The sequence below is a fragment of the Seriola aureovittata genome, chromosome 5 (genome assembly GCF_021018895.1).
Source record: "Seriola aureovittata isolate HTS-2021-v1 ecotype China chromosome 5, ASM2101889v1, whole genome shotgun sequence".
NCBI lineage: Eukaryota > Metazoa > Chordata > Actinopteri > Carangiformes > Carangidae > Seriola > Seriola aureovittata.
In genome coordinates this window covers 4305434-4326148 of record NC_079368.1, presented here as the reverse complement: position 1 = coordinate 4326148, position 20715 = coordinate 4305434, and the positions used below count along the sequence as shown (strand labels likewise).

The 20715-nt window shown below is 40.6% G+C and overlaps 1 protein-coding gene across 3 annotated transcripts in view; it reads right to left on the bottom strand.

Moving 5' to 3' along the window:
- Positions 1–20715, bottom strand: part of zmat4a (zinc finger, matrin-type 4a) — a 140523-nt gene that overhangs the window by 32778 nt on the left and 87030 nt on the right. For all 3 annotated transcript variants that reach the window (XM_056377267.1, XM_056377266.1, XM_056377265.1), the window contains one exon: positions 12697–12918. In XM_056377267.1, coding sequence (XP_056233242.1) covers positions 12697–12918 — 222 coding nt within the window. The remainder of the gene's footprint in view (positions 1–12696; positions 12919–20715) is intronic.

Genomic DNA, 20715 nt, shown 5'->3' with positions numbered 1-20715 from the left:
ATTTTTGGGTTAGCTGGGATTTAGGTGGAGTCAGACACTGCCAAGATGGCGAAGGTGGATCAGCTACTTGAGCTTCAAAACAGATCTTTAGAAACCTATGGGTGACGTCATGGATGCTACCTCCATCTTTATTTACAGTCTATTAGTATTTGAAACTAAAACTGAGGAAATTAATGAGTTTTAGTCACTTTTTTATTATTAGAAAATGTACAAATATTGTATGGAACTTGATTTGAGTTACAGTGTACTGTATAATTAATGTATGGTTTGTGTATCGGATCAGATACACACATACATATCATACAGACACATGCTGAATTGTCTGGGAGGGAGACACACGTCTTTAACTGGAACAAAAGTCCTTTTCACTTTGAGCGGAGACCGACCATTGCTCAGAAGCAGCGTTGGGAAGTTAATCAACCACAATCCAATCTCATAGGAAACTAATAGAACATGGTAACTGTTAGGGAGTCTATATCTGCCGCATTTGCCTGTACATTGACTCACCAACAAGCCACAGACTGGGGTTTCTCATCGGGTGCTGAGCTGAGTTATTTCATTTGCTCCGCAGTAAATCTCTGGTTGTCTCTCAGCTAATTGAGACCTATTGCCTGAGCCGTTGGGAGGGAACATGGCGGCGGTATGAATGATCAGCAGTTTAGTCCTCTGTGTGGACTGTTCATGAGCAGGGAAAGGTGGTGCAGGTCCAGGGTTCATGCTAAATTAACCAGCAGCCATCTGCCCCTCTCAGATGGTGCAACTTTAGCTCATTCCCTGTCTGATTGCAGCAGGGCGCCCAGGCTGAAAGAGCATATGCTGAATCTGTATCCATGTGAAATAAATTGTTTGGTAAGTTTCAACAGTGGGATATATTATAATGGATTACTTTGTGAGTGGACTTGCTGAATGAAATCATCACTCAAAAGTGTTTTCATCGCCTTGAGGCAATAAAACAAGTATGTTCACCAAATCCTGGATAAGACTGAGAAGATGTGGAAAAAATCGGAAATGAGCAGTAAGTACAGAGGCAATATCTTGAGCAGAACAGACATTAGCTGGAAATAAATGGCCGGCCTTCTGCTGGTCCAATCTAGTGTTACATTGATGTAGTTAGTGTGCACGGGGACAGGCTTTGCCCTTTTGTTTCCTTTTGAAGAGGACCTTGATCAGCTCGTTGTAATTTGCCCGCCTGTGAGCCTGTTATTAAGGCAGTAATAGATCTATTTCAGGGTCAGGGGGAATACGACACACAGGCAAAAGCAAAAGTAAAAGTAACTAGATAGTAGATAGTAGAATTGCTATTGCAACGCTCTGTAGAAAAAAGAAAAGCCACAAAAAAAAAAACAGTGAGTGAGAAAGAGGCACATCTGCCAGAACTACATCTCCGATTAACGGCCGTGATAGAGTCTGGAAAAACACAATTTGTCTGTCGGGGTGTTTGACAGGCAAGACTACAGACTAAATTTAGTGTTTTGGATTGAGCACTGACAAAAGCAGCACTGTGTCTTTTTCTTTTGGCAGCTACAAGAGGAGTCAAAAAACAATGAGTGACCAGTATAATGAGGAAGAAGCAGCTGACTGATGCTTGATCTAAGAGTACATGAATGACGGAGTTCAGACAGCGTGTTATGATTCTTTCTTCTTTCTGGGCATCAAGAGGTCAGCTCAGGTTAGTCAGCTGGGTTGAAACATTTCTCATCTTTATCTGCTCACTATTGAAGTACATCACTTTCCATCTGTCTGTGCTGCCACAGTTGAAAGAGCTTAGCTTACAGAGGCCAAGCCACTAGGCTGGACACAACCTGTTTCAAATGTGGTGAAGATCAGACCACATACATCTGTTGTTTGAGACAACAGATGTATGTGGTCTGATCTTCTTGTATCCGGATAAAATTGAGAAGCCATTTCCGACACTGATTCATTTCCTGGGCTACATGCGAATCAGCATCAACCCTACATCAGTCCATAGGGTCATGGTAACGCACCTCAAGCTGTTAAAGAACTGACAAAAGCACCAGGGGACAAACTACTCTAGCAGTTTTGTTACAACGATAAGAGCTAGCATTAGCTGCAACATTAGCTGATGTTAGCTAACAGCTATCACAAACAAATGGATGAATCACGCTTTTCTATGACTGCATGTGTTGAAATCACAGGAGCGGCTTTCTCCCTGTTGCTTTAATGACACATAGAACAGTAGAGCTTAATTCAACAGACTGCTTACTGACATCATTTGGGAGTAAAGCTTACTAATGTATCTTGGTGAGATCCCTTTTTAAATGGTTTTGAGTAAGCAGATTTCATTCAGCCTTTAATGCTTTCTACTTGCATTTAGACTTAGCCTTGTTGACATCGCTGGCTGCCCGATTCACCAAAGATCCATAAAGTGAGCAACTGTAAATCAGTAATAACAGTAACAGATAATAACTGCAGTAACTACTCACAAAAAATGTTTATTTCTCAGAAAATACACTACACTAATGTGACTTAGTGGACAACAACTGTCCACCCACATACCACTGACCTCATAATGTTGTAATCTAAATCACACTAAACCTATTATCCCTCGTGTAACCTGCTGTCTATGCACTATGTACTGGTTATCTCGCCAGTGTCCAGTTGTTGCTAATGTTGGAAGCATTGTGTAGCTTTAATCACGAGCTAACTGGTCAGTAGCAGGCACAGATGCTAGCATGAGACTTTTAACATGAGACTTTTAACATGAGAATAACTGCTGTTGCTATAAAATTACTGGTGAGAATTTAAAAGTAATTTATAATTCATAGATAAAATGTTTGTGGAATTAAACGATGAGCAGCACTCTTCCTGTTAAATCATTACAGTGAAAATGTTGCAGAAATTCAACTTTTACCTGCCTTCACAAATGACAAGAAAGGTTGTTCTGTTTTGTATGTACTCCTGTTGCAAAATGAGCAACTGTCACTGTTCTATTGGGATCTAAATATTGTTCACACTGAAAGAGGAGAGTTCAGAAGTGGGAGGAGGTGTTTCAGACACCCATGGTTCCAGAAGTAACACAGAAGACGAGCTTGTGTATGTTAAGTTTTCAGCTTTCTAGTTGCATTTAGACAAAACACATCCAATCATTGAGCTTAAAACGCTCGCTGAAACTGAAAACACGATCCGAAGCTTCAATCAGTTCACTTTTAAATTCTGTCAGTTTCAATATGACGACTTGCTCTGTTCACAAATGCCACAACCAAAGCATTTAGAATTTCTCTCTGAGCTTTTCTGGAACAGTCTGATTCTCTGCCAGTTCAGAGTTAAGGTGCTTTCAGCTGGAGTGGCCACTTCACCAGCCACCATTCACTTCACTTATCAAAACTGAGGCAGGTGGCGGCAGCAGCAGCTAGGTGGTGCAGCTACTGAGGGATGGATGTGGAGATTTAGCACTTAAAAAAAAAAAAAAAAAAAAAAAAAAAATGCTCTCAACATGACTCTATCGTGCCTCTCTTCATGTGAAGAGCTTTCTCCCTGCACTCGGGAGGAGTTGCATCACCAGGAGAAGGACTTTGTGAGTATGTGTTGCTTGGTCTGAAATCATCTTCACTGACTTTTTAAAATGACGCAGAGACGCAGCAGATGCAGAGCAGACATGAAGTATAATGGTAATGGATGGTGGTAAAAACACCAGCTGTAGCACAGTATGGAGTGTAAGGGAGTTTTCGTTTTCCTTCCTGTATATTGATTGATTTCCACATATTGTCAGCTACACTAACAAAACAACATTACTGCAATTCATCTAAAAGCAAGAGCTGCATGATCAATCATTTTTATATCACAATCACAATTTTCAAATCTCAACAACTGTGATTTTTTTGTTAGGCCTGTAACACAAATAAAGTGTCTTTAAAAAAAAAAAAATTGTTTTAATGGCTATAAAACAACTGCGGCTGCAAATTTACCCAGCTGTTGTGAGGAGGAGGAGGAGCTATTTCTGGTGCCCCTGCAGTAAAAGTCCCATTTTCCCATAGACAATGTTACGTGACTCACAGTTGGAGAACTTATAGCTCGGCTCAGCAGGAAACTTTCAGTCTGAAACTCTCAGTCTAAACGTTGAACAACTGTGTTAGAAAATATCTGGTTCTCTGATAAAAAGCTATAGGCTTATGTACATGAAAAATCTTTGACCCACCACCAAGCTTGAAGATCTGTCATGCGCACCGTAACAGGGGGCAAGAGCTAAAGATAAAGATTATGTCACTGAAAAAACAGATTTTACAAATCAGTTCACTTTGGATTTTTGTGTCAATATTGAATGACTTGAGCAGCTATGACTGTGACTATGTACAGTTCTGCTGTTTGAAAAAAGAAGCTCAGATGCCATATTTTCATTGAACAAATAGACCGGTTTTAGAAGCATTGCTGGCAGGAGGCTGGTTCGCTGTCGAGTGTGGACCGTTCAACACGTTCCGTCACAGACCAGGGTCCCCCAGAAACAATGAACCCTAGTTAAGAGTATTTTCTCAGGGTGTATTTGTGAAAACTCCAAAGTACCACTTAAGAATCAGTGCACTTATGAGCTTCCTAACACTGTGTTCAGTGTCAAGTGTTGTAAATGTTTCATACTTTGAAGTTTTCAGTATGAAAGTATGCAGTAAACAGTGGACAGCTTTCAGCTCACTGCCCTTTATAATTCCTGTTACTGGGTGGAAGTTTAAATGTAAAAAAAACAAACTGATTCAGCTGCTGCTGGTGGAAGACGTTACATTAAACCTAAAATAAAGCAGTGGTGGTTCATATGAGTTTGATGATCTGCATGCCATTTATCTATATGCCATTTATCATTTTTGTATTAGACTTACTTTATATGAGCTTGTGCCAAACAACATACACACCATGAATAAAATGAAAAGAGAACCTGATATTCAGAGATCCAGAGTATAAATATATCAGGAAAGATGAAAGATTAATATTACGAAAATGCTGAAAACAAACCAACCCTAGTAAAATTCCAATATTTTATACACCATCCAGTACATCTTCATAGAGTTTCAGCAGCTTTGACCATGGTGCAGGTGTGTGCAGGAGTGTGGAAATACATCAGTGCTTTAGTTCTGTCTTAATATCCATCCCCATTTCCTTTGAAGTATCACATACATTTACTGATCGCTCAGGTAAGTTGTCATCGTATGGAAACGGAAACCACAGATGAACGAGGAAGCAAAAATAAAGAAAAGCTTTCTCATGAAAAACAGCATCTGTTAGTGCTGTCCTGTTGCACTGTACAGAACATACAGACTCAACTGACCTGTAGCTGCAACACCAACTGCAGCAGACACTGGCTCACCATGAAAAGCCCGACTTGCTCCATCAAATCCTCTCTACATCACTCTCCACCAATCAGCCGTCTTCCTCGTCACCTCTTTTTCAGCCTCACTTTGCTTCACTTGTCAAAACAGTAAAGAAGTCAAAAGGTCACATGAACAATTTCCTTCAGATTTCATTGAACTCGTGCCACAACACTGCTCAGTATTCAGAACAGCTGATCCCAGTGGGGATATACAGTAACCACTTCTATTTGCTTCCCCTGCGCTCTTGTCTACATTGTATTATTAAATATATAATATCATCCTGTCAGGCAAGAAATGAGATGATTAGATTAGATTAGGTACCGTATGTCTGCTGGTCTTAGGTAACGTACATAGCCCGAGTACGAGTGATTAATAACACAAGGAAAATGACAGCATGGACGCATATTTAATGATTTAGTGTTCAAATACAAGTGTGTATTATGTCACATTTATGCAAAGATGTTGTGGACTGAAACTAATGTGTCTGATGTCCAGGAAATCACCAGCTGGTTATCACACAAGTCCATTCAGTTGACAGTAAGAGTCAACCGAGAGGAGCTGCTTGCCTGTCACTGTCAGGTATCGGGGTAAACATGGGATGCTTTTTCACTCCGACACTCCCACCATTAAAGCAGAACAGATGCTCAGGCGGCAGCCCCCGTTTCATTTAGCTGCTGCATGGAGACAGAATGTAGGAAGATAAAAGAGTCTGGTGTCTCAGCCTCTTATAGGAGTCCCATTATATTCCAGTGCAATAAAAAGAATTAAGTAGCAATCATGTCTTTATATTCCACTAGCTTAAGATAATTACAGTGATCTATGGCACCGTGTGCCCTCGATACCCAGGTTTCACTAGAGTAAGACTCTTTTAAATGATACCTAATCCCAAACCTGTCTTTTTACCTCACATTAATACACTAATTTGTCAGTTTATTAGGAACACCTCGCTAAAACTAATGCAGCCAAATACAAGTCCAGCAATAAATCCTCCCTGCATGAGGGTTATGATGTTCACTCTTTATCAAAACTTTGATAGTGTGATGAGGTCCCATATTGTATAAAGTGAGACTTCCATCTCTGTCCTTTTTTTGATTATAAAGCAGGTCTAGGTTCTTTATTAATACTGTGAAAGTATCAAAGTGCTCAGTCCACAGAGAAATGCACACAACCTATTTTCAGAAACCGAGCCTTAAAACTAGCCAGGACTTCTGTAACTTTGTGATGTCACAACAAAGCAGTGAGAGAGGAGAGGTTTTTGGTTCTTAAAACCACAAGTATATCTTCTTATGGATCAACACTTCAAATAAAACACGTATGGGAGTGTAAAATATAGGACTTTTGAAAGGTGTTGACATAAATAATATAATATTTTGTCCACCCCATTTATAAAAATGAGGGTAGACAGAGAATTAGAAACATGAAAGTAGAATTTACTGCATGGGACTTGTATTAGACTACATTAGTTTTAACTAGGTGTACCTAATAAACTGCAAACTGATTCATATATATTCGGGTCAGTCAGATTGGTATCAGCTTCAATATTGACTTCATTAAGCAGAGTCAGTCAAAGTTATTATTGAATTCAGTTACATTAATTCAGCCACTAAATGACTCTCATGTTCCCTTACACAGACTGTGAAAAAGACAGCACTGATATCAATACATGATTCTTATCTGCAGATACCCAGAGCTGAAGAATAGGAATCCGTAATGGGAGAGAACAAAATTGGACTGGTAAATCCCTGGGAAGAAAAACTGGTTAACTAAAAGTTGTAAATATCTCTAAAATGTTGCATCTAAGTTGGGAACAAGTGACTTTAGCGCTGATTCTGCGGTAAAAGGTTGAAAGGAAAAACTCTGAGAAAAAGACACAGTCACCTCATTCAAACCCACTGCACTGATAATAAGGGGAAAGTGCTTACACAATCTGCCCACATTAGTGTCTTCATGGACTATCTACCGCAAATTCATTTTCCATCCCATTTACATTTCTGCAAACATTACAGTCCTCACTGTTAAATTAGATGAAACATCTCATGTCCACACTATCGATGCAAAACTTTGAGAAGAAAGAGCAACACACTGGGAGAAGATCTGCCTGACTGTTGGAGCCTTTACAAACTCTGCAGTTATTTGCAGTAAAATGTTAACTTTAGATCAAAATGAATCGAAGTCATTTCAAAGAGTACAGGTGAGTAGTTCCATCAATTTAACAGTGTGCTGTAAAGTTAAGCTATATTTTCTCATACAGTTTGGTGAATGCACATGCACCTCTGCACTCCTTCACTATATACAGACTGCTGTAAAACATTTAAAGACGTACGTTTTTTTTGTTTTATTTTTCATTTAACTGTATGGTTGTTGGAGCTAAGAGCTAAGGCCCCAGGTCGCAGTTGACCCCTGAACGGTCTTGACAATTCAAACACAGGAACAGTGCAGTGCTAATGGCCTCTCGCTGTGGATACAGCAGCTTGCCTTTACTCTCTCGCACATCTTTGCCATCAACCTTCCATAGCTGCACAGCTCTGTATACATAACAACAATATGCAGACCCCTGGATGAAGGAACCGCTGCCTTTATGGGAGCTGTTAAATATTTCATCACATGGCAATCTTTAGAGTGAGACTACGGATTTTCTCAGTGAGTTGAGAAGAATGCGAGGACGGGGCTTTGGGGTCAGGGAGAGGGAATGGCGAGCAGAGGAAGGGCAACGAGGAGAGACGAAATCGGCAAAAAAGCAGATGCGGAAAAAAGATGAAAGGAGCAAATATAGAGGGGAGCTCTGAGTGGAAGCCGTGAAGGATGCGTTCTCTGGCAGCAGCATCCCCTGCCTCCCCTCTCTGTCCTGCCTGCTACGCCTGCTGCGGTCCCATTCTCCCCTCCACAGGCTCACAGTGCTGGTTTTGCCTGATAGGATGATTTGCCACTTCATTACTAATTGATAATCGCCGGAGAGAAACGCTCATTAGCCCAAGTGCTGAATAGTGCAGCTAGCACGCTGACATTTTCAGCTTCTCCATAATGACGTTGTGTTGATGTTGGCGAACGTGTCTCCTCCTAACACAGCACAAAAACAGGCACTGTGGCAAAGAGATGAGGCCGCAGATAGGGACGGCTGTAAGTTGGAGTGAAGAGGTGGAGAGGAGGCTGTGGAGCACAATCATGACCTGTCTGCGGGAAAAAAATAATCCCAGTGCGCTGTATCAACAAGATTTAATAGTTGTGCTTCCAGCAACACCACTAACTATCCTTTACTAACATCCAGTGATTCTATTGAGATCAGTGCTTATATAAAGGGTATTATAGGAGCAGTACATACGGATCCATTCACATAGTATTGAACCCGGAGAAAACTAACACACACGAGCAGTGTACAGGCTCCGAGATCCTGTTTTCTCTATCAGCTTCTTACTGTGAGTGATGGGGTCTGACAAGAACACAACATTCTGTCAAACTGAAACAGTTTCGGTTATTTCACATTAGATATTTCACTGTTTCTTATTTTCTCTGTGCTCTTCTGACAGGCTTGAAGCAGGTGGAGCTCTGTTGGAAAAAAGCTGAGCAGTATTTAGCAATATTCAATGTTTAAAGCAAAATCTGATGACAGTTGTGGGATTGTTGCCTTTTGTTGTGATTCAAATGTGATGAAACCAAAGCCATTCAGTCCCGAAGAAGCAAATTAATTGAGTTTTTGAATGTTAAACTCTGAATGAACAATACAGGCTTTTTTTATTTTTTTATTTCAATAATACAAAAATTCCAAATTTGCAACCAAGTTTTCAGGAGCTTCATGACAGATTTTCATTAGTCTAAGTCAAGAGTAGCTGAGTTTCAAAAGGATAGTGATTTCCAGATGTGATGGATGTAAGCATATGAGAGCTTCCTCTAATACTTTTTTTTTTACACCGCATTTGGGCATAAGCGGGTTTTATAAACACAGGTACAACCACTAAAAAAAGGCAATTGACCCCTTTTATGCCGCCAGTGTTGCAGAAGCTCACTCTCACTCTTGTAGCCGCGGTATTCCTGGTTTAACAGCACAATGCTGGGTAGGTGACAGGGCTGGTTACACTGTGTGTGCTCTGAAAGACATTACAGCACAGAGAGGTTCACCCGGGTTTTGTGTTTACATCAATGCCGATCAGAGCCGGGGCCCGAGTCTACTGCAGAGTCCTTTGACCAGGTACTGAATGCAGATTGTACCCCTTTCAGACAAAAGCCCGACCAGTGGAAAAGGGGCAGCTAACATAAGTTCCTAAAGATTGAATGCTGCGCACTTACAGCAGTACTTGGTGTAACCCTGCAGGATCTTTGCCTCAATTGAAACACAGATATTATTACCACTTTTTATGCCCTTATCGCTGAAGGCTTCTGCTACTTAAATGCTAACAAAAACCCTCTGACTTTTGGTGCAAGGATTAAAAAACTAACTGTCTGACTTCTTGAAAATCAGATATGCCACAAGGGGTGGTGTATCCCAGTTCTACATGACTGTTTATAGATGTGGTGTGCCTAATGTTGGACTAGTGGTTGTTATTAATTTGCATGTATGAATATATCTACAGTATGTTTGCCTATACTGTATGTATATATATGTTTATATGTATGAATATGTGAGCAGTAGGTACGTGTATCTCCACTGAACTGGGGTTAAAATCTTCAAATACATTAACTTTCACATAAACAATATGATTTGTTTTCTTTCAAACTGCAACAATGAAAAAACTTGAATTATTAAAGCAAATAGTCAAATAGAGTAGTCAGTATGTACAACCCGGGACCATGAAATAGACATCGTATTCTCAAAACCTCAAGAGCCAACATGACAAAGCTGAACTGACTGCAACCAGACAATTTGCCCTTAACCAGCCACAGCGCACCTATCAGGCATAAAGAACAGTCCAGCCTGGAGTTAGGAGACTGTGTCCAATCAGCTGTGAGGACTTGTTTCTCCCATTCGGTGCGGTCACACACCAGTGCCCTTTACAACACCTCTGGGCTCCTTCTGCTCTTCTGGCAGCCGGCCCTCCACTGGCTGGAATAATATTGTGTAATTGTTATTGACATATTGTGACTGGGAGACGATAAGCAAGAACGTTCCCTCCGTTCTGTAAAATTAACAACTTGTGACACGTGGGTGGACTCGGGCTGGAGTCGAGCTGACAGCTGCAGTCAAGAGGGCTGCCCTTCACTTCAACAGTGGAGTAAATAGTCTGAATTCTTTCCACATGTGAGGCTGCTCTCTATCATTGATCAATAATACACATTATTGGCTGTAGGGTCTGGCAAGTGATCACTGAGCATTAAAGATATCACCAAAGCTACTTAAACCTCCTTTTAATAAATTTCTCCCTGTTCTCTGACAGGGAACAAGAGCAAGAATAGAAAATAGAAAAGGTCGCACACATACTTTTTATTTCAACAATAGGTCAAATGATTATGTATAATGTCAAAAGAGTCGATGTTAATAGCAACCCACAGTGAATTATCACTGACACACCTCCTACAGAGTGTGTTCGCAACTTTCAGTTCATTGTTTTGGTTTTATGCCCCACAACTTCACTGTTATAGTTCAGCCTCGCCGCTCTCACCACCCACATTTCCAGCTACAACAGGCAACTGCTTTCAGTGATTTCAATGGTTTCATGCTGTAACAAAGCTGTTGTGTTTACAGCTTGTTACGCTGCCATTGGTGGCCGACATATAGAGATGTTTTTGGTATTGATCAAAATGTGCTGCAGTCGCAGCAGTTACTGAAAACTGTCAAATGCAGAAATCCTCAGAAATCTGCATGCTGGACTTTGGTTTCTTTTATTAAATAAAAACTAAGCCAAGCTGTGTGATCCATTAACATTAGGTGGCTGAATATAAGGTTGATATTCATGTCGACAAAGCTTAAAGTTTTTTTGAATTTGAATTATTTCATGTGGGATCTGAAATTTATTTGCTGCTCACTCCTGAGTTGCATTCACTCTTCATTTCTATTGCTCTATTGATTTTTCCATGTTTGTTCTTGACCCTAAAATCCAAACAATTAATAGAGAAATTGCCTGAAGCGAAACTTCAACAGTATTTTATAACAAATAACAATGAGAAACGTGGTTGATCCCTGGGGCGGGGGGTGGGGGGGGGTGGGGGGTGGGGGGCAGGTCAGAAGTCAGGGTCAGTCATTGAGCAGCAGCTCTGGAGCCAATAGGGCTTTATGAACCTCATGAACCCTGACGTTCATCCTGTTTCTCCTACCGCTGGGTCATGGCCCTGTCTGTTGAAGTGTATTAAAATGTGGATGAGAAACCCTGAAGTCTACAGGACTGCATTATTGCTTAACACCATGGTCGATCCCTCACTCACTCTACGAGTTTGAGTCTGACACAGGAACACAACAGAGAGAGCTGTCCTGGATATTGAACACACAACGGCCACAGAGGTTGGTTTAAAAAAAAAAAAAAAAAAAAATCTAACTGCGTTTTTTTCATTAGACAAAGGGGAACTTACTGACATTCATGCACTTTTTTCCATTTGCCACATTTAAAGCTAGAGTGTGGGACTTTCCCATATAATGAACGTCTGTTAATTTCAAGCCCTTGCCAAAGAATGTTCATTAAGCCTATCACTGCCAAGTAAATCTCTCTGTAATTGACAGTATACTGGAGCTTTAAATCTAGTGTCTGTGGAGACATTCCTGCATTAGCACACCAGTGGCGATGATTGGTTTGCCAGAGCTCAAGTGGGGAGCAACTGTAGCGATGGAGCAGGCTACAGCAAGGAGTATGACGGAGGTACAACCTAGGGAGCATCTAAGAAAAGTTTTTAATGCTCAGATAAAAAGGACAAAAAGGAAACTTAGCATTACAGTTTAAACTAGAATTACCACCTCGCCGCTGTCTGCCTCCGCCACTCAGACCAGTTTCAGGTTACACCCCTGTTTGTCCAGAGTCATATGATATAATATTAACCATTTTTGTGAAATTGCTATGTGAATTCTTGAATAATGGCTAAAAAGTGTTTCTGTGACCTTTGAACCCCAAAATCTAATCAGTTCACCAAGTGAATGTTTGTTCCAAATCTGAAGTAGTTCCGTCAAGGCGTTATTGATATATCATGTCCACGAGGATGGGACGGACGGACAACCCTCTGGCTGTCGCCGGCGCAGAGGCATTAAAAGAAAAGCGATCCACATCGAGGACAAACATGGATTAACATTGATGTGGCGTCTCCTCGCTGGAGAACACAGTTCTACGATGTGCTTCATATCAGTAAACAATGAGAACTGTTTGTTATAAAAAAAGCATGAATGTCAGTAAATCTATTGATGTATTTTGATTGTTGATGTATTGATTACAACAGTCAGAACAGGGAAAATTAACTCATGACTTCGTACCTTTCATCTCTCCCATGTCCAGGGTCTTGCCCAGCTGCTCCAGCAGGTCCGCTCTGGCAGCGTTCTTCTTGTGCTTTTTGCCATCATAATGCTGCTGAGCCATGCCGGGGTTGTTGAACCAGGCGTTACATAGCTGGCAGTAGCGGTCAGAGTCGCGGCGCTGTCGCGGCGAGGTCATGGGAGACGTTTCTGGGGAGCTCTTTACAGGACTGGGGGACGCCTCTGAAGAAAAACAACAACAACAACACATTCGATTGAGGTTGAGCAGGGTTTGCAACAGTTCAAAAGGAGACAGGTGTATCAGTTAGTTATCATTATTATAATTTTTTTTTTTTTATAGCAAATTAATTCAAATGGCCCCAAGCATGCTTATAACAATATAATAATTATATAACACTGTGATTTAAAAAAAGAATGATTTGGTTTTTAAACATGGTCATTTCAATAATAAAATGTCTGTGTTTGCCCGTTTATGAAAACAAATATTACAATGTATTTATAAATAAAAATAATCTTTTATAGTTCCTGAACATTTCTGAACATTTCTAAGGATAGCTACATGCTGTCTTCCTGTTTCAATACATCGTCTGCGGCTATACAACTACACTGACGGAGTCAAGCAGAGGTCACTAGGTAACAGAGAAACCAGTTCCTTGTTTTCTGCTCTCTGTTGTTATACTTGACATATATGGTGTTAGTCATGTGAGTTATACGTTTAATAACCAGAGATAATAAGCTAGCATATCATCCTGCTCCTGGGTTCTGTCCTTTCACTTTATACCATCTCGGAGTTATTTCACTAAGAACTGCATTTGGCTGTTATACACAATTTGACACAATGTAAAACTCCAGAAATGTTTATGTTTTGACAAAGTAAAATGAAACCTGATCAAAGTGGCCACCTCTAAATTCTCTACCTGGGAAAAAACACTGCTTAAGAACAAAATAGATTTACTGCAAAATGCTTTAAAATATATATATATTCTTTTTTTTAAAGTAAGTTATTTAAAAATGTACCAAGACTGCAGGCTTGTCAACACCACCAGAAACACAAGTGGGCTTTTTAAGGAGGAGATTTGTAGCCAGCAGACAGAGATCAATATAAGGGCTTTAATGAGCACTGATCAGCAGCAATGTAACAATGACTGTTGCCCCGCTAGCGCAGCCCACTGAATAACAAGCTGTTATCTCCATTAAATGCCTGAAGAGTAAAACCTAAATTCTAGTTGGCAAACGGAATAAAGAGCCTGCTCTTCTCGTGGCTGCCCACTTGTGCCTTCATGCATGGATGACAGCATTAACCCCAAACGAGTGCCGCGTTGCACTGAGCGTTCCCCGACACAAAACAGCACTATCAACTTAATCAGTTTTAACACTCCAGTGCTCGGCCCACCCTAAGTCAACATTTAGTTTTGTCCCATTACGTTCCATTACACCAGTCAACATTTCAAAATGGCAACTCCAGTGAAAAACATAGCGGAGGGAGAGAATGTATAAAAACCTGAGCTGTCAGCATTTTGCTCTCAGGTTAGAGTTCTCTGTTCTTCAGTGCATCAGAGCTGAGCAATAGGCACAGCACAGTTTACATTTGCATTACATCTTCACTTTCAGCACTTGGCTGATACTCTCATCCACGGCAATGGGCTATTATGTAGGATTTGAATCTGTGACTTTGTGGTTATAGGGTGACCTCTTCAAGTAATAGGCCAATGTAAACTGTCAGACATAATTATATCACTGTAGTCGCCTTGGCAAGGAGGTCAGAGGTCAGCTACAGAACAGTAGCCCTGGAGCTGTTCTGGATTTAATGCCTTGCTCAAAGGAAAGTAGCTGACAGAGGGAGGGGTGTGCATGTGCCATTCGATTCAGCAACTGAATGTAAGGACTCAAGCTAGCCATTTCATGACCAGAGCCCCACATACAGTAGGCGACCCACTTGCTCTCTGCTTATCAGTAGCTTTGAATATACAGAGAACTAATAGTATAATTTTAGACACATCTGGCATATGAGACATAACCTGAAAGCACAGCTCCTGGTTTCAACAATAACATTCAGGCAATTACCAGGAAGTGCAGAGACAGGGATGACAGGATGTGAAAGGGAGAATTAGGAAGCTGTGGGAAACTCAAAGACGGTGAAATATTTACTCTTTATGGAGATGACAAATAAGTCAGAGAACAAAAGGGAAGAAAAGGCACGTATTGATTCCAGGACAACAACATTAATTCACACTTTTCATTTTCTGTCCTCCAAACTTAATTTCGAGTTTTTGTTACCTCTGCCAGGTTGGTTTTGTTTTCATGTTTGGTTTGGTTTGTCTGTTTATTTGTGTATTTGTCAGCAGGATTACCTAAAAAGGTGGTGGCTCAGGTAAAAATCACATGAGTGAATCCAAACAAGCACAGAGTCTTTACATGAAGCTATGCAACAATGACAAGTCATTTAACAACAACTTTCACATAAGACTGAAATAATTATTGAAATTTAGGCAAAACGATCACCTATTAAAGAGTGCTCCACTGATTTAGCATCACACTCCTGAAATACTGTGGAACTCATGATAGACAGTTTAAAAAAGCTTGAAAACTGATGCAGCAGAACCAGAGATATTTTCTTTTTTATCCTGCACTTTCTTCTGCCTCGTCAAAACCTGGCGCCCGCATTACCTGCAATGCAACTCGACAACACACAGTTGAGACAGAATGTGTGATGCTATTACTGGCTAATGTAACCTCGAGCCTCTAGCCTCAAGCAGAGATGTGGAGCAGCTACAGAGGTCTGGCAACCTCACTTCTTTCTAACTCCACACACACAGATTCTTTTCATTTTCAAACTAAAGTAGTCTAAGTCCCTGTGTTTCTGGTTCAATATGTACTCTCTTTGTAGCTCTTTTTCTGTTTACACTAACTCCTGAGGGAAATATCTGGCTCTTTAACTGGTTGATAACTGTGTCTGTCTTTAGAGGTGTTCTGCTGCCTGTTGCTGGGTTGAGAGCAGTGAGACTGAACCAAAGCAGTAAAGTTGTGTGCTTGAAAACCAAAACAGTGAGTTAAAGACACTAAAACTTTGCTCTGAACTGAGGGGAACTGCAGAGTCCAGTGGTTATATTCTCTGAGGGTTTGTCCCACCAAGTGACCCAGTTTACATATACAGAGTCATTTAATCCATTGTTAATATCAAAATATTGATTAGTGCAGCTTTAACCAAAAAGTAGAAGCCTAAACATAACCATGTGAGATGCAAAACTCAAACCTCAATCTCCAGAGTCAAAATCCCACACTCATGCTATGCCCACTGTCCACCTCAACCACAGCAGGTCGCTCTTAGGTTTAGTTTAGCATATACTAAAGGTCCCATATTGTATAAAGGTAGATTTACTTTATTTTTGATTATAAAGCAGGTCTAGGTTCTATATTAAAACTGTGAAAGTATCAAAGCCTCAGTCCACAGAGAAAAATGCACACAGCTTGTATTCAGAAACTGAGCCTTTAAACCAGCCGTCAGGACTTCTGGAACTTTGTGATGTCACAACAAAGCAGTCACCGCCCTCAGCCATGCTCCAAGCCCCACCCACCTAGACCCACCATCCAACTTTCCAGGATTTGGTTGCTCTGAGTGTTTTCCTGAAATCTGCTGTATTTTCATTCAATCACTCAGAAAACAGCCAATCAGAAGAGAGGCTCTGAGCCTCACCGACTTGTTGTCAATAGAGCTCAAGAGAGAAGCCTGAGAGAGGGGATGTAAAACCACATTGAGATGTTTTTTGGTTTATAAATCCACAAATATATATTCTTATGAATCAACAATACAAATAAAACACAGAAAAAGTATAAAATATGTACTTTTAAAAAGAGCTGTGAATAAAATATTTTAGATTATTAGAGGATTTATTGGTCAAATCTCTTGTGTGAAAGACATGTGCAAGTTGAGAGGAAATGAGAAACAAAGAGAAACACTGGCAAATAATTTTCTGCAAATCCTCAGGAATTAAAGGGGCATGATTACAAGAGCAAAGATCATTTATCATCATCAGTACATCCTCTGTTCAGTATCCTCCTCCAGCAAAGTGTAATCACCATCTGATTCTCACGGCTTTTACAGCACAGTGTCCTGGCCGTTTGTTTAGCAGCCCACTGGTTTCACCTAAAGTCTTTATGTTCAATACAAGGTGGCACACTCCTCATTCATAGCAGGCTGTTATTACATGATGGCTCTCCAGTTTCATTGATAACCCAGAAGGCACATAAAGGAATGAAACCATTTCCTCCCATTAAGTGCATCATTAGAGCCGTACTGTTTAACACCCCTCTGTGCTTTGATTGAGGCTTCAGCTCAGTTCAGAAGGTGGAGCTCATCGCCATGAGGCAGATGGAGTCGGTTCCATGTGCGGTGTGGTAAACTTGGAGAAAAGGCCATTGCTTCTCTATATTACAGTTTTAAGCACCGGCGAAATAAAACGGTGCCTTATTCTGCTTCACAGAGATGAATTCATGAGCTTTGGACACGCTGTGCTCAGAATGAACAACACACTTAAAACCACTCTGGGAGGATTGCAGCTTTAAAAAAAAATGTTGACATTGATGTCTGAGAGGAAGATTTTTGGGGAGAATTATCAGTATAACAGCGAATGAATCATCCCGACCTGATGCCTCTTGATTTATCATCATCAAGTCAATAAGACAGTGCACATGCCACATTTCATAATGGCAGCCTTGTAGCTGGTTAGTCAGAGGACACCCATACGTGCACACGCTGCAGCAGTTTATCGGCCTGATAGGCTCTCTGCTGTCTGACCAAATGTGAGGGTGACGGGCTCTGCCTGTTGGTTCAGATCGTGAAAAGGAGCAGAGACTGAAGCAATCCAGCACACAGGCGTACAATGCAGCATTTTCTACACTTCTACAGATCTAGCTGAGTGTTAGTACAATACTGCAGTAGAAGCTTTAATGCTCAATTCATATAAAGGCTTTGATCAATGTGGATATTTTCCAGCTTTGGGTGGAAGCTGGTAGAAGTAGATATCTTTTCTCACCTGTGTGTTCATGTGAAGCTGCTTGAAATGTAACTTCACACATAGACAACACTTGGGTATCACCCAGTCACTGAAATCAAATAGGCAGATGTCAGAGCTGGCAAAGGCAGAATACACAAAAGCCAGGATACTTTTACGGCTGCACAATAGCTGAAGGATAAAATATGAATAATAAATCACATCAACAAAACAAGACTTAAAGTCTACAGGCTCACCAGCTACCTGGGAAGTTTGTAAGTCTCATTGTTCAGAAAACCAAACTATCAGATAAACAAACCCAAGTATGAGACAAATTGAACTTTTGACCTGATGATGGAGCTTAATGAAACGTCAGTTGAACACCACAAAGATCACAAAGACCATTTCAGCACCAAATTTCATAGGAATCCATTCATTGATTGTGGAGATATGTTATTAAAAATTACACATATGAACCTGCTGGTGGCACTAGAGGAAATGATGAAGTATAATGGGATCACCAGTGATGGAAGATTCATCTTCTGGGCACCATGAATGTCTGCTCCAAATTTGATGGTAAGCAAATGAATAGTTGTTGACATATTTCACTCAAAACCAAAAATGTCAACCTTGTGGCAGTAAAGGAAGTCAGTGGAGTTAAATCCCTCCCTTTCCACTTGGGTTTTAATCTGATGAAATGGCACCATGATTTAGGGGCAATTGTGTTTCTGCACTACAGGGGAGGTGCAAATTGCTTTTTGGAAATCATTCTAATTCTTTCCTTTTTTTTTTTTTTTGGTTTGACTTTTCTTTTCTCTTATTTCACCTGTGGGTAAATCATAGGCAGCAACGGTTGTTTTTCCTCGCTGGGGTTAATTGTGAGTTTAATTATTTATTGATAAAGGTATGGATTTTGTAGTATTGGACCAAAAGATTGGACATTATAAAGTTAGTTTCAAGTGCTTTATACTACTACAATCATTTGTGATGGACTGGATCACCCGGCTAGCCTGATTCTACCACTGCCGCTGCTGTAAATTCCTGTAGATGTTTGGATTTCAGTCACAAGAAGAATTATCTGTGGGTCATCTGACTGACACCTCTGTAGCTGCCGAGCTGTTTAAATCTGAAGGTTGTATTGTACCAAGTACAGTATGTGTCATTATGTCTCTACTGCAAAATGCTCCTGTCTTCACAGTATTGGTTGGAATTTGAAATGATTCGGATATTCCAATAGTAGATCCTCAGTAAACCTCCTCTATGGCAGTAATTAGTCATATTTCCATCATTTAGTATTTGTCTCAAGGGAGATGCGTACCACTTTTGTTTGACGAAAAGCTTACATTTCAAAAGGCAGCTTTACATAATCAGCCTTATTTTCTTTTTCTTTTTCATGCAAATGTATTTTAAAAACTACAGAACAGCGTTTGCTTGGGTGCGGAGTTGAAACCAACAGGAGTTGTGAGGTTTTGATGCAGCAGTAAACACCGTCAGATTGCTTGGACTTTATGCTGCTCTGTGTAGATAGTGTGTGGGTTTGTCAGCTGTCAGTTTAAAGCTTGTGGTAATTTATTTATTCAGCTCTTTTATTTGCTCTGTTTTATGCTCTAGGAGTCTGCGTGAGTGAAGATTTTGCTCATCACTCTCCAGCCTAGTTAATAGCAGAAAACTGAAAATCCATTAACAATCAAATCTACAGTAACAAAGCAAAATCTTTCCTTTCATCTCCTCAAGGGCTGAAAGAAATACAGTTTTCATGTGCCACACTAATGCAACATTTAAATTCTCAGCTCAAGTAACACACATCATTTTGCCTGCATTAGTTTCAAGCGCTAAGTTGCGTTTAAAAACCCTTTCCCCTCCTTACATGGCATTTGTATGCAGAGAGAAGCAGTACAAGGTAGACGTATTTAGTGTGAACAGAGTTATAAATCTGAGGAGATTCAGCATCTGTGAGAAAGGGAGATCAAAGTGCTCTGAATCCATGCACTTATCTCTTCCTACAATGCTGCTCCCTTTTGGACTTTCAACCCCCCCAACCCCCAACCCCTAACCCCCTGCCTACAAACCTGTTCTGTACGCTCAGGAAATGAAACGTTTTCTCATATTTTCACTTTGTCTCTGAGGAAGAATCTGTGGGAGCTGTGCTGAGCATGATCTCCATCCTGGAGATTTACTACGATCTGCCAGGCTGAGGTCTTACAAAGCTCAACCCGCACTGCTGACTATTTGTCTAAAGCAATGGTTCTCAAATTTTTATCACATCAAGGACCCCTCACCGGAGTGTTTGAAACCCATGACCAAAATAGTAAAATACATTCTGTCATTGTGTTATGTATGAATGGAATTATAGTGAAAATAAATTATTCCCTTTTTGCTGGGAACCCCCTCAAGATCCCGTGGGGGGTCCGTGGACCCCGCTTTGAGAACCACTGGTCTAAAGGACAATAGACAGCAGTTTAAACTCGACTAGACGACTTTAGACTTATTTACAAAGCCTATCACAAATTACCATCAGGGGCACAGAGTAACGTCGCATCTACTCAGACTGCAGATAAGATCTGATGCTTGGCTGCTTTATCATGTGTGACTCATGTCTGTAAAGACACTGTGCAGCTCTATTGGTTGAAGAGAAGACACTTTTGAAGCCGCAGGCCTCAAGAACAAAGTTCCATGTGAGATAATTAAATGGCTGGATGTTGTCAGCTCAACAAAAGGTCACTGTGACTGAATGAGAAAAATCAGAGTGGGAGATTTTTGGTAAAATTCCTTTGACAAGATTATTTTTGTAAACAAATAAACAATACAACAGGCTGGGGTAATAAGTATTATGGCTGCTTCAGTCAGATCACATTGGACTGAAGCTGCTTTGAAACATATGAGTCAGGAGATATTGAGAGCTTGTTGCATCTCCTGCTGTGTGTCTTGTGTTGTGGTGCTGAGTGGATTGCGCTGGCAAATAACTTTATGATGCATCTTTTCGTTTGTTTCTCTCTCTGTCTGTTTCGGCCTGGCTAGTCTGTCACCC